The sequence below is a fragment of the Drosophila albomicans genome, chromosome 3, assembly GCF_009650485.2.
Source record: "Drosophila albomicans strain 15112-1751.03 chromosome 3, ASM965048v2, whole genome shotgun sequence".
NCBI lineage: Eukaryota > Metazoa > Arthropoda > Insecta > Diptera > Drosophilidae > Drosophila > Drosophila albomicans.
The window spans coordinates 3,148,558-3,163,285 of record NC_047629.2 but is presented as its reverse complement, the minus strand read 5'-3'; the positions used below and the strand labels follow the sequence as shown (position 1 = coordinate 3,163,285).

Sequence of the window (14,728 nt, the reverse complement as noted above, 5' to 3'; positions counted from 1 at the left end):
ATACTAAATATACTAGAACATATGGTATGATATTATACAATTTGTTTTATTGAGCACAATTTAAATGTTTGTAATATACCAACAATCATTTAACATGTCTTTCGCTTCAAATATAAAATATACCAATAACCTACATATTAATCATGAGTATATTTTTTTCAAGTATATATATTTTCTAAACCATTTATTAAGCATTGAAAATGAAATATAAATATTTTCAACAATCTATTAAAAAGAGGTTTTAATTATAGTCAGGTTTTAATTATAGTCATTCATTATATAGTAGGAACATGCTTAGTACATGTATTATTTTCTAGTTTTTCTATTGAACACTAAAAATTACCATTTAGTATTTTTAGGGCTGAAACCAAACACTTTTTTAAAATGTAATCATTCAAAAAGCATTTTCTATGACTTTGATTTTATTTCTAATGCTTCCCTTTCCACTTCGCATTTTCCCCTTCTGAAATGTCTCCATTATTTGTATGCATATCTTAATTATTGGCTCTGTTGCACCCCAATATAAATAAAGAATAACTTTCCAACAAAAATTTGTCACAAGCATTAACGAAAAATAAAACGAAGCAAGCCGCAAAACAAGCGACAAATTTTTGCACGATGCAGTCAGCCCTTTTTGTGATGACTTGAAAGGAATAATACAAGTATAATGAATATATTTGTAAGCTCGCAGACATTTATATAAATCCACAAAGAGGGTGTAAAAGAAAGAGAGAGAGAGAGAGAGAGAGAGAGAGAGAGAGAGAGAGAAAGGAGGTGGAAAGGCCGTCAGCAACAACATGAACAGCAAAAACACAAATAAATGTCAAATGAGCCACGGTTTTTTGATTTATAGGCTCTGCATATTTTTGCATACATGGATCTCCTCCAGTCTCCAGAGGCTTCTTCGTTTTATTTCTTATTTTTTCGTTCAGGTTGTCCATCTGAAATGGAAACGAAATCGGGATTTGTGCAAAAACAAGCGCGACAACTTCTTCACTTTTGTTTGTGCCTCGTTATGTTTCTCCCCCTTTCTTTCCCCCTTTTGCTTGGGTCAAAGATTGCCTCTACCTAAACGCATAATTTGCATTTCGAGTGAATATGTTGTGTGTGTATTGGTATGTGTGTGTGTGTGTGTGTGTGTGCCGCGAAATTGATAAAGCTCGTTGCCTTTTGTCAAATGATTCAATTTCGTCGTTGACTTGAAATGCATTTCGAACAAAAAATACCCAAAAATGTGTTTTCTTGTTAAAATGTTTTTTGGGTGTGTTTGAAATGCAAGCGGGGATCGTTCTCTCTCTCTCTCTCTCTTTCTTTCTCGCTCTGTTTCTGTCTTTTAGGAGGCATATCAAAACTCAAACACACACACAGACAAATGCAAAGTCCACTTCCTCGTCTACCCCACTGACCATGCCCCCTTCCCTGTCCCTTTGGGCTGTCAGAGTTTACACATGTCGGCTTTTAGCTGCCTTCAGTTTTATTTATTTTATGATTTTAGGAAGGCGCAGTTTGGGTTTCTGTCTCCGACGCTGTCTCTTTTTTATTTTTCATTAAACTTCTTTTTTTATTTTGTTATTTTTATTCTTTTTGAGTCTTTTTTGTTTGTTGTTTATTAGTCATGAGTCGCGTTGCATGGCTTATGACAATTCCTTTTGCCTTTGCCTGTCACGCCTCAAAAATGTGCGTGTAATTAATCAAAGCCGGCCGGTTTCTCAACTCCCTCCCCCATCTCCCACTCCACAGTTGCCATACTGTCATCAAGTTTTTAATTTACAATTGAAATATGCTTCATTTATTTATTTTCAATTATGCAATAGCTGACGTTCAATTGAATAAACTCAATGTGCTTCTGACTCCTAAGATCATAAATTATTAGGCGACTCTTTTGTGGGACTTAACTAAAATAGTATCTGTGCGTACTTTATCTATTATTTATCACATTTCCAAATATACTGAATATATTATTTAAAAAAGCATTTGCAAACATGAAAGAAAGATACACTCGAAAGTGCTTGACTATGAGATACATAATGCAAAACAATGCGGGTTTATTCTTAAAATATACCAAATTAATATAGTAAAAAAATACTAGAATACAGTGGTATATTGATGTATTATTGTTGCAGTATTATTCATAAAATATACCAATTGAAAAAATTATTAAATATGCCGAAAGGTTTATTTGGTATATCAATATACTATTACATTTCCAATATACCATAGTGTGACCCTGATCAGGAATAAATATATACTATATGGGGTTGGAGATGACTTCTTGTTGAACGCACATTTATAATTGCTTTCTTCCCTCTGGGTAACGGGTATAAAACAAACAATTACTATTGTTACATTAAGAAGCAAATTCTGAACTTTGAATTTTAAAAAGCTCATTCATTCATTCATATTTAGATCCATTGATATACAAAGTGTAGATATATTAGATTAAACTCTAATTTTACATTAGGAATTTAGTATATTTGCAAAACAGAAGTTTTTTAATATATTTTAATTCACGCTGAGACTAATCACAGCCTTATGAAGTGTTTTACTTACAATCTCAAATAAGCGAATGTTTTTTTCTTCTTTTTTTGCAAGTTTAATGCTAAGTTCTGGGTCTTGGCTATTTGCTTTTTCTTTATTTTTGTGTAGTAACTCTCACTAAATTTATGCAGGTTCTGTTGAACATAATTTTTTTACTTTTATGTTTTTGTTCGCTCTTTTTTCTTAATTTTTTTTTATCATCGTTTTGCGTGTTTCTGCACAGCAGGCAGTTTTTATTCTTGTTGTTGTAGTTGGGCAAAATAATATTTTTTAATATAAGTATCAGTTTTTATGAGTTGCGAGTGAGTGTGTGTGTGTGTGTGAGAGAGAGTGTTGTTGTTGTGCGGCGACTGTGGCGAAAATTGCGCGCGTTTATTCCATTAATCATTTGGCACAAAGCAACAGACGAGGCAAAGGCAAAGGCAAAGGTTTTGTCGCTGCTTTTTTGTTGTTGTTATGCTTTGAGCCACCAAGTTCAATAGAACTTGTTTGGAAGTTAACGAGTAATATTCGCAGTTTGTTGCCTAAAACATGACCGAGCAATTTTTGTGAAGTCGCCACAAGTCGATACTCGAATCGAGTCGAGTCGAGTTGAGTCGAATCGAGCTCCAACTTGACTACGACTCCATTTGAGATGTTAGCTGCTTGGTTTGGTTGGCTTTTGAGGCCGTGATCAATGCCTGGGGCTTGTCTGCGAAACTTGATTAAAAATTCAAGGCCAAATTGTGGCAGCAACTTGGCCATTTTCAAATGAAACGAAAAGAGTCTGTGTGAGTGTGCCGCATGCAACTTGATTGTGGCATGTTTAGAAAGCGGTTACAAAAAAAAACAGACACGAGACTCGCAAACACAAAAACCAAAAAAAAAATACTGAAAAACTGGCTGTGCTCCGCTTGCCCAGTGCACTCGTTGCACATGCCCCTTACCCACTTTGGCAAACAAGTTGTTTGTTGGTGGGTCTGGGAGCCATTGAAAGTGGTTTGCTTTGGTCTCTCGCTCTTTCTCGATGTATTTCTTTTGCATTTTTCGTTTTTATCGCAAATTATTTGCAATTGTTTTGCTCATTGTTATTGTGCACTCAACAGCTTAGTTCAGATCAGTTCAGTTTGGTTTAATATCCCACAAATAATCTATTCGCATTCATTTTTATGTGTATTTTCATTTTCGCATTCATTCATCATCAGGTTTAATTGCATTTAATTTAATCGCCAGCCTCAGTCAGGTTGTAAGCCGCAAAATAATTGAAATTAGTTGAAACAACTCTCAGGCTGAGACTTTTTGCAGCTGTCTAGAACAATTCTTTAATGTTTATGCTTATGTTTGTTTGTGTGGCTGGCATTCATTAGCTCGACTTGAACCAAAATGTGGCCAATTGACAGCACAATAATAAGTTTAGTTGATTAAACTTGCTTTATTGCGTAATTAAAACTATTTCAAACTTCAAATGAAATCTTATAAATAAACTCTGATTCTGTTCTAGAATTAATTTACTATTTTATTATCAAAGCTCTCCAGTTTCTTTTTGAAAATATTTTTAAAAATTACTAATATAAAATTACAAGTTCTTTAAAACTGAAAATTAAATCAGTTGAAACATAAAGCTTTGTTATCGCTCAATTTGAAATTAATATCATTAGAAATATAATTCATAATGTTCAATATGATCGCTTAGCTTAAAACCAATATCAATCTATCAAAAAATTTAAATTTGCCATTAATAAAAACAAAAGAAATTTGTAGAATCTCAACACATTTGATAATTTTGCTAATAGCAATTTGATAAATTTAATCAATTTATATTCCCCATTAATAAAGTCGACTAAGAGATACCCATTTTCAATAAAAGCAAAACAGATCGGTAAAATTCATAAACCATACCAAATTAATATACTAAAAAATAATATAATATACCAAAGCCTATATTTGGTATATCGATGTATTCTTAAAATTTGAATTAAAATAGAGAAACTTATTGAGGTAACGTTCTTAAATATACTAACTATATTAGTATATTTCTATTATAATAATATACTAAAAATAATTAATATACCGAAAGCTTTATTTGGTATATCGATAAATTCTTAAAATTTGAATGAAAACAGAGAAATGTGTTTATCATGAAATATAATAAAGGTCACGTCCTTAAGTGAGTCCAGCTTGAAAGCTATCTTGAGCTTTGATGCTACCTACATATTATAGTTAAGCTATTTGAAGCGTATTCATTTCAGCTGGCCACGCCTCCAGGTGTTTAACAAGCAAATGATAGCCCACTTTGTGTGTGCGTGTGTGTGTTAATGTGTGTGTGTGTGTGAGCCTGGCAGCTTTAATAGCCTCAATCGGTCTTTCGTTCTTTAGATTCTTAACGCTTCTTGCTACCAACTGCTGCTGCTGTTCTTTTTGTTTTTCTTGTTGTTGTTGCTGCCTCTTCTGATGGGAGCCAACATTTCTTCGGGTTCTTTTGCTGTTTTTCGCATGATGATCGCATGTTTATAAATAGTTGGGACGTTAAAGTAATATGTATATGAAATGTCGATTTCAAAGTGTCTACAATTTCCACACACACACACACACACACACACGCACACACAGTTGGGTTTTAGTTAGTTGTTGCTGCTGGTGTTCTGAGTGGTTATTGTCGGTGCTTTTGAGCTTTACCTTGAGCTTTGGTTTCATTTACCCAGACCCAAAGCCGACGAGAAGAAAATTGTCGGTCGTTTGGTCGTTTGGCTTTTGCTTTTGCTTTTGCTTTTGCTTTGTTACTTGTAATTAAAGTTGCCAGCGGAAGTTAGACGAGCTGTGAAGTTACCTTAGCACACACACACATACACACACACTCATGTGTATATGATATATCTGATTCTTGTTGTTGCGGCTTTGCTGTTTGCGGAAATGTAATGGGAGCCAGATGCGCTAGGTCGAACTGCAAAACACGAAAAAAAAAACAAAACATAACAAAGTTATACATCTCAACATCTTGAGAACAAAATTCTGAAGGAGTCAAGCTGAAACGACTTGCAGCTATTACATAATATTCATTTGCCAAGAGAATTTTATAAAGAACCGTATTCATATGACTTGGACAAATATAATTCTAAGCAAAGTAAGTCTGTATTTATCATGTCTATAAAACATTCAACATAATTGCCACCTATAAGTACAACAAATACATTCTTCTTAATAAAATCTATTCAAAAAATAAAAATATGAAGCATGCATTAATTTTCATAAAAATATATATTCTAAGATATAATTTTGTAATCAATATATATTTCGAAATATAAAATATGCAAATATTTAATAATTTTGTTATGAGATCTTTCTATAACATTATTATTAAAATATACCAAATAAATATACTAAAAATACTGAAATTTATTGGTATATAGATACAGTCTTTAAATTTAAATATAATTAGAGAAACTTATTGCGTTAATATTCATAATATACTCTAATATACTACAAAAATACTAAAATGTACCGAAGGCTATATTTAGTATACCATAATATTTATAACATGGTATGATAATAATTATAAACTATGATTTTTATTCTCAACTCTTTATCATACTCTTTACCATCATGCTCTCATTTATAGGGTATAAACTCACGTAGCTATAAGTATATCGAGTTTTACACACGTCGTTAATGTCCATTTCTTTTTGCTTCACTCTTCTTGCAGGTAATGACACACAACCATACGACGAAATGTCACAGCAAATTTGCCTTTCTACAGGTAAAACCCTCCTAATGTGCTCGCTACTTATAAACATTAAGTATACACATTTGAACACATGCTCGTAATCTCATATACACCGAGTTGTCTTGCGAAACTTACGCACCAATAAGTATGAAAAATACAATGAAATAAAATAAAACAAAACAAAACTTATGCCTACACCCACACACACACACACACACACACAGACAGGCTGCCTTTGCGCAATTTCTTTTGCTCTTACCAAAAATCAAAAACTGAAAACCAAAAAAAAAAAGTTATTTGACAGGCGCACAGAAATCATATGACTGACAAGTTGCCCCTTGACACACTTTTTGTCATAGCAACAAAAATAATAAATTGTTTTTACTTTTTTTTTGCAATCAATAATAATATTTTTAAAAAACAACAACGCCAAATTTGTTATAATATTTGGCCAACAATTGGGGAGTGTTATTTGATGTTGTTGTAAACGAATTTGACCACACAAATTGGCTGCAATGAAATGAAACAAATTTAGAACATTTGAATAGTTAATAGATTTATATATAATACAAAGAGATGTATGAATTATGAAATTTATTTTAAAGATACAAAAAATAATGTTATAATTTCTTCCCAATTTAGAATTTTAAAACTATGGCAAATTGTGCACAACCTAAAAGAAACTCTTTCTTGATTGTTAAATTAACATTAGTTAAATCACCATTAAAATAATTATCAAGAATAGGTCTAAACAAGTGCCAAAATGAGCGGCCATAAATCAGGGAAGATAAAACAGAAAGCATGCCCAAGATTTATAAGCATTTCAGTAGCTTCTCATCATTATGATGAATTCGATGTACTTGAAAGCTTAAGCAAAATTTGGCGAGTTTAACAAAAAAAAAATGTTGTTAAATCCTCACACTTTTGTTGTTGTTATCGCAGTTGTTATTGTTGTCAGGCAATCGTCAGGTTTTTTTGCGAGTGATTTATCTGCAAGAAAAAAAATGACAAAAAATAGAAATAATAAAAATGTGTAGTTAATGTGTGAGAGAGTGAAAGACGCGACAAATGCGAGATGGACAGGTGTGGCAAACGAAAGTTTTTGTTGGCAATTTGTCACATTTAAGATTAATACGCGATAATACAATAGATATAAAAAGCTGCCTAGGCCTCAGGCCGAAGTCTCAGGGCACGCAATAAGCGTAGTAAATCGCATATTATTTGCAATAATTTCATAAATTTAAATACTACATTTGGGAGCTTAGCGTCAACTGTCTTCAGTTCAGTTCAGGTTCTCGCTTTGTGCACAAATTTCGCCTGGCGCTGCAAAAAGAAAGAAACCAAAAGAAAAAGAAAAATAAAGTGAGCAGGCAAACAAATTGATAATCGCATTAAGTTCATATTTTCATCAGTCAGTTTTCGGGCTGCTTATAAGAAATTCCAGGAATTGTATTTTGTAATAGCTCGTATAGCTGCTTCATTTTTTTTCTGTTTTATTTTACTGCTCGTCTTACAAATGCCTCGCGGTGAAAAGGCGGTGGTGGTAATGTAATACTCAGCGCTGCAAATACACTTTCTGCTGCACTCGACAAAAGAATTTCCCACAATGTCAACAGTCAGCGAACCAAAAATATATTGCGCATACGCATCGTAGAACAGCGAACGCCCAAAGGCAAAGGCATAAGTGAACGCACACAATCAACAAGCATACTATATATAATTTTGTTTCATATGTATACACAATCTTATATTGCATACAACTGATGCATCAGCTGTGCCACGTTTGCCAGTAACAAGACAAAAAGTGCAAAGCATACGAAAATCTGATAACTTAAATCTCAGTTCAATGCCTTTTGCTACATAAAGATAATAATTAAATGAGACAACATATATTTGCTTGAATTTTACAATATTTATTCAAAATATATATATTTATCTTAAGATGAGAGTGGAAAAAGCAACTCGCATTTAATGCGAAATATATATTTATATTTAGGAGTTGACGCTAATTCCTCAGTCTTGTCCATATACGATTCCCTTTTACATCGTTGTGGTTTAAGAACTGTAAAAGCCTCAGCTCAAGCTCAAGTTGCTTTGCAAACTATGGAGCAGATATGCATTTTTTATGCTTCGACAGCGATGTTTTTGCGGGCTGGCATTAAATGTGTCTCTCAACTATTTATAGCGTTAAACCCAATTGGAATTGTATCTAGAAGACGGCTGTCTAGGCTCTTAATCCTTTGTTTGCAATGAAGCTGAGGGTGCGTTAATGCTTTGTTATGCGTACCGAGCAGTTGAGGCTGCATTCTCCACTGATTCGCCAATTCTCCTCATCGCCATACAGAGCCAGATGCATTGTCAAGTGACGTAAATGACTTCAAGGACGACAGTAACCCGCCACAGACGACAACACAGACAGTTATAATAATAATAAGAGACGACAAACGAGGAGAAGCAGAACAAGACTGACTCGAAGTGGAAGAGCAAGAATAAGAGTGTCAAGACGCAAGTCGAGACAAGACGCAAGACAAGACAACAAACGAGTCCAACATTCAATTTCTACAACATTCCGAATGTTGTTGTAGTCCAATAAAAATCACTGACCATCAACAATGTGGCTGATATTTAATAAGTAAGAGAGCGAGACGATAACAATAGAGACGCAGACAGGGTGGGCATGGAAACGGTGTAGGATGTCGCAGACTGTGACTGTGACTGAAGCTAAAGCTGAAGCTGATGCTGCGGATGCTGCACAAGCTTGTACAACATGCTGTTGATAATGTAATAACAATAACAATAAAATGTAAATAAGCCAGACAGACAGTCGTATTTTCAACGCACTCTCGTATTCTCGCATTCGAATTCGCACTGCATTTGACTTTTCCCTGTGACCACAAGGTCGTTATCGACCTTAAAGCCATTGTTGAATTTCAAATATCAAACAGTTTTTCATATTTCACATTTAATTAAAAACTTCCGTTTCCAACTTTTCAATGTACAACTCGCAAAACTCCCAAACAATCAGAACAACAACAACAAGAACTGCACTTGAATAGCAGCAGAAAAATATAAAGTTTGTTGTTTTTTTGCATACGAGAAACGCTTCAGTGAGTGCATTAAAACACGTTTCTCGACTTGACTGAAGTGTGGCAACAGTGCATCAAATGGTACAGCAGCACTATGTGGGTGTAATCGATCCAAGCAATTGATACCAAAACTTTATTAAAAACAATATGCAGTTCAGTGCTGCCAAACTTCAGCAGCTCTTTTGCGTGGTGGCCAAACTTATTTTTAATGCAAATTGGCATGCAAAACTCCTGGCATGCCATGTTGCCAAATTTCACGCCATTTAGTTGGCAGCGCACTTCTATTAGCGTTTTTTGTACCTCCCATCATCCACCACCTTTTTGTTATGGTCACACTGTCACAGGCAGTCGCTTAGAAGGAGCTCGCGACTAACAATTGGCGTTGTGACTTTTGTTTAGTTTTTTTGTTCGCACAGAAACTTCTCTGCATTTCTGTGCTGCTCATCTACTATTTTAACTTTCTTTGTATGCAAGTGTGTTTGTCTCTGTGTGTGTGTGTTTGTTAATGGCTTCACTCCATTGCCATTTGTTTTACACTCCATTGTTTTTGCTCAGCTTCTGGATTACTCTTTTCATTTTTTGTTGCTGCGCCTTTGTTGCGCCACAACAGCATTTAAATGAATGCAGCTCCGCATGCTATGTAGATAGACACTTTAATATTTGTTAAGTGTCGCGCTCGCATAGCAGTGTTGGTAAACGACTTGCAGCGTCGCAATGCAAAGTGCAATAAAAGACTCCACTGAATATGTCGAACATATGTGTGGACTATAAAAAGCTAACTGTAAACAAAGCAGTATGTGTGTGTGTGTGTGGAGGGTATTTATGCAAACATGTGCATGATTAAAGGCGCATAAAAAAGAATATGTCGGCCCAGTGGGCCAGAGATATTGCATGACTGAGCAGTAGTGTGAGTTGGAGAGAGCGAAAGAGAGAGAGAGAGAGAGAGAACGATGGAATGCAGTAATATAAGCAACATTCCGAAGCCAGCAATTTAATGCAGCATATTTCAAGGCGCTTGCTTTAGAAATTTTGCATACGCAGTCGATTAAATGTTATCGATAACACGTTGTAGACTTTTCAACGCTTGCACAAAATGGCGGCACCTTGTTGATGTCATGCCAAAGGCACATTTCTCCTTGAACTCGACAAGCTGAACGGAAACGGAAACCACTGCAAATACTTTCGTTTACCTGCGAGCCGTGTCTGCTTCTAGCTCCCACCCAAAAGCAACTACAACGTTTTGGCAGCCATTTTACAGAATTTGCGACGCCATAAAATGGCGTCATTTGACTCGCCGACGGTCTATGCAAATTAGTGCCGCATTCTGACTCTTAAGCAATTGCAACCCAGCACGCATTTAATGGTAAATCGAATACCGCCTTTGCCCCTCACTTGCCTCTTCCCTCATTACCTCCTTGCTTTACTTTAGTCAAAGCACAAAGGTCATGCGACGACCCTCGCCAAATGTCGACCTGTGCTCTAAGTAGGTTAAAAACCACTTCCAGCCCTGTGACGTACTGCGCTGCAATGCAACCCTGTGCAACGCCGTGGTCATCGTATTGTGGGAGGTCCACAGGGGTGGCTGGGGATGGGATGGGGGTAAAGGGGAGTGCTGGGACCTAGGCAACATGCCAACGAACTGAAAAAATCAATTCTGTGCCGCCTTATGCCGAAACGTGCCTAACCACCGAGAAACTCGTGCAAAATATATTGCAGCCTTGCACTAGAACCCATCTAGCAACCCCCCAACCCCACAGCGAGATCGAAAGGGACAGCGAGAGAAAGAGAGACAGAGAGAGAGAGAGAGAAACACTGTTGGCAATGCATTTGCCATGCGCTGCTTCTGGTACAGTTTTTCAACTCCAGCTAACAAACTGGCGCCTGGCATTGCAACCCCTGCATCTCCTGCACACCCCCAAGCCCTCTCCTCTTTGCTTCCCCTACTCAATGCACAGTATAAACGCCATGTTGATGTTTGGGCTTAAAGCGTTTTAGCCAAGTCAAGACCAAAGCCAAAGCCAAGGTAGGACAGCCAGTTGTGTACCTTGGGGAGGCAGGCAATACTACTATTTAGGTTTGCAATTTAGGGTTGCCATGGTTAAGGGCTGTTAATGTTTTGGCCTCACTACGTTTTGAGTTAGGGTCGTCAGCCCTATTTATGTAATCGACTGAGCTTTGGGCCTCTTGTAGGGCTATTGGTCAACGCGAACGTTATGGAAAAATGTGTCAATGGAATGATTTTTTGTTTTTGATTCGCTTTATGACTTTTCGGGCGCAAGAGCCAAATAATAATTAAGGGTTGCTTTCATTATGAATGAAACTTGCTATCCACATAGATTTATGTTGAGAACTGCAGCTCTAATAAATTACACTACTTAGATTTATTACAACACTTCCCTATTCCTCAATTTATCAATATTATTTCAGAATTAGAGAGAGAGAGAGAGAAAGTTATAATATTTCCCAAATAATAATTAATGGCTGCTATGAATGAAACCTGCAATCCACACTGATTATGTTCATAACTGAAACTCTAATATATATACAGATATATTTGTTACAACTCCTCTAGTCCGATATTATCGATCAATTGCTCAACATTAATGTTGTTTTCCAAAGAAGTGAGCGACTTATATTACTTAGAATCCACTTGCGTTCCACAGCGCAGCTAGTTACATGTGTTCCACTTATGTTCACATGTTCCACAATTATAATGCAAACCCTTGAGAGCTTCGCATCTTTCGAGAGCGATGTTATAAATAACTTTTCGAGATGATGATATAGTACGCGTTCGCATATAGTATGTATGATTCATTCCCTGACATTCACAATGAATATGGCGCCATTAAATTGCAATGCATGCCATTCCAAATACAAACCTCGTCCACTCACAAAAACATTTCGCATGAAATTTTCACAATTCACTGAAAAGAAAAAAAACATTTAAGGCAAAAATCTCGGATGAGAGTTTTTATTTGATTTTTCATATGTGATACAAGATGAGCTATAGATGTGTGACTCTCTGTCGGTATTTGTATTTATATTGTAGCTACAACTCAACTGCAAATCGTACAAGCAAACAAACCGAAAGCAACAACTTTTTGCTGCAGCTGCTACTCTTGTTGTTGTTGTTGTTCCCCAATCGCTGTCTGACTTTCAGTCGACTAGATTTCAACTTGCTAATATAACACAGCATGGCATGAAATGAGAGAAGAGAGAGAGAGAGAGAGTTTGCAAGGGGGTGGGGGAGCAGCAGTGTGAGGCAGCTGCGATGGCAAAGCAACAACAAAAAGCCTCTGACTTGCATATATATTTATTGTGTTGCTGCTGCTTCTTTTTTTTCTTTATTGCACTGCTGCAGAAGGCGCTATTTGCGCGGCCCTCTCCTTCCCGCGCTAAAGTCCGCTCCGCACACATGTATGTATTTATCCATCGCACAACACACACACATTGAAAGCCGCTTAAAAATATGCATTGAAACAAGTAAAAAAAAAAGATTGCCATAGAATACAGTGACTAGAGTAGAACACAAAACAACGAAAAAGAAAAATACGATAAAAAAAGTTTCAATTCTTAGCATAGAACAAAAAGCACGCAAAACGGACGAGCAGAAACCAGAAAACAGAAGGGAGAACTTACCTATACCACGTTCAAATTGTGTGCGACATGCAATTCACACACATACACATACACAGAACACATGCATAGAAAGGGAAGGAGTGCAACGAGTGACGTAGACGCTGGCAGCGCTGCTTGCAGTGACAGTGGCAATGCCAAAGGCAAACTGCATATTCGAGGCCTACATCAACATTTTTCAGCTCTCGAACTGCAAGGGCGCCCAAGAGAGCCCAGAGAGCGAGAGCTTGCGACCGCGACCGCGACAGACAGAGAGTGAGAGCAAAAAGCACACTCTGTAAACAGATAGCAAGAGAGCGTACTGCATAAGTGTGTGAGTGTGCGGCTGCTGTGTAAGTTGTTTGCCGCTGACGGCGACTGCAGTTTGTGTTGTGCTCTCGTGACCATAGCTATGGCTTCTGCCGCTATGGCTGCTTCTTTCTCTGCTTCAGCCTTCGCCTTCGCTCTTGCCTCCACCACTGCCGCAGTCGCCGTCGCTGCCAGCGCGTAGCTTTTGGACGTTTACATGGATTATGTGGGTATGTAGTGCGGCGTAACGTTGTAGAGCGAGACCGAGACCGAGAGACGGCCAAGCACAATAACACAATGAACTCCAAATGTGGGCAGAGGCCGGGCTCAACATTTGACTGAGAAAGAAAGGGAAGAGGTGCAGGGAGGAGGACTGTGAATGAGCGTGGCAAGAGGAGGGGGAAAGCCTCTGGCTGCCTTTTGTGTTTTGTTTCTGTACTCGGTTGGCGTCTATTTTTTGCCTCTGCTGCTTTTTCCCATTGCCCGCCTTTGTTTTGTTACTTCATGGCGTTCTTTGCTGTTGTGTGCGAGTTGGAAAAATGGCTTTTCATAGTGAAAAATGAAATGTGGCTCGTTTGAGTTTCTGTTTGTGTTTGTTGTACTTGCTTTTCAATGCTTTATATGTACATATATAGGTATTTGTTGTAGGAATGTATTTACGCTTGTATATATGAAATATAATAACTCATCAGGTTGATGCGTTACAGTGGAGCAGCTTCAATCTGAGGTAATTGCAATAGCAAAATGGCGGCCAATGAGCTGATGCGGCAACTTTTAGCGCCACCTGGCGCCATGCAGAACGTGTTCTATTACAAATGCACTTGGATACATACATACTATACGAGTATGTACGTCTGTATGTATTACGGTGGCCTTCAGATAGGTTCGAACAACAACAAGCGAGTTGTATATATAGAGAGTTATGATTGCTGATTGAAGTTAAGTGCAGATCGTGCAAGTGGAAAGTGAGATAAGCATAATGGAGGAAGTCAGCTAAAGCAATGGATGACAATCAATGAATATAGTACACATAGAATCCACAAGCTGAAAGCTGTACAATTCATTCGATCCCCATTGAAACTTACGATCCACTTGTTTGTCTTTATAAGCATAATATGCTGATCTATCAATCACCTATAAGTGTAATATATTATATAATATTTAACAAAATAAGAAAAGAACATATTTTTGCGCATTCTAAACAATTTCCAAACACAAAAGATAATGTTTAGCTCCATAAAAGAACTATCATAAATCATATAAACACGTATAGAAAGAACACTGTGGAATATTTGCTTGCAGCATAAAAATGGCGATATCAGGCACAGAGTTTAACTTGTCATGGCTCAAACATAGCGATTAAAATAAAGTTGCTTTGTTGTAAAGCTCAAACAACCCATGAAAATGCCAAACATTGCATGACGTTGTCAGCGATAAAGCAACTCTGTGGAAACTACGAAGGGGACAACAGGAGGCAGGA

At 36.9% G+C, this 14,728-nt stretch overlaps 1 protein-coding gene across 7 annotated transcripts in view; it reads left to right on the top strand.

Moving 5' to 3' along the window:
• LOC117572673 (ecdysone receptor) overlaps positions 1 to 14,728 on the top strand; it is a 121,872-nt gene that overhangs the window by 96,958 nt on the left and 10,186 nt on the right. For 2 of the 7 annotated variants that reach the window (XM_052004783.1, XM_034255699.2), the window contains exon 3: positions 6,218 to 6,271. The exons of 4 other annotated variants lie outside the window; for them this stretch is intronic. In XM_052004783.1, the coding sequence (XP_051860743.1) occupies positions 6,218 to 6,271 (54 nt within the window). Of the gene's footprint in view, positions 1 to 6,217; positions 6,272 to 13,450; positions 13,479 to 14,728 lie in introns of those variants that run through there. One more of the 7 variants, XM_034255703.2, reaches the window with a different exon arrangement.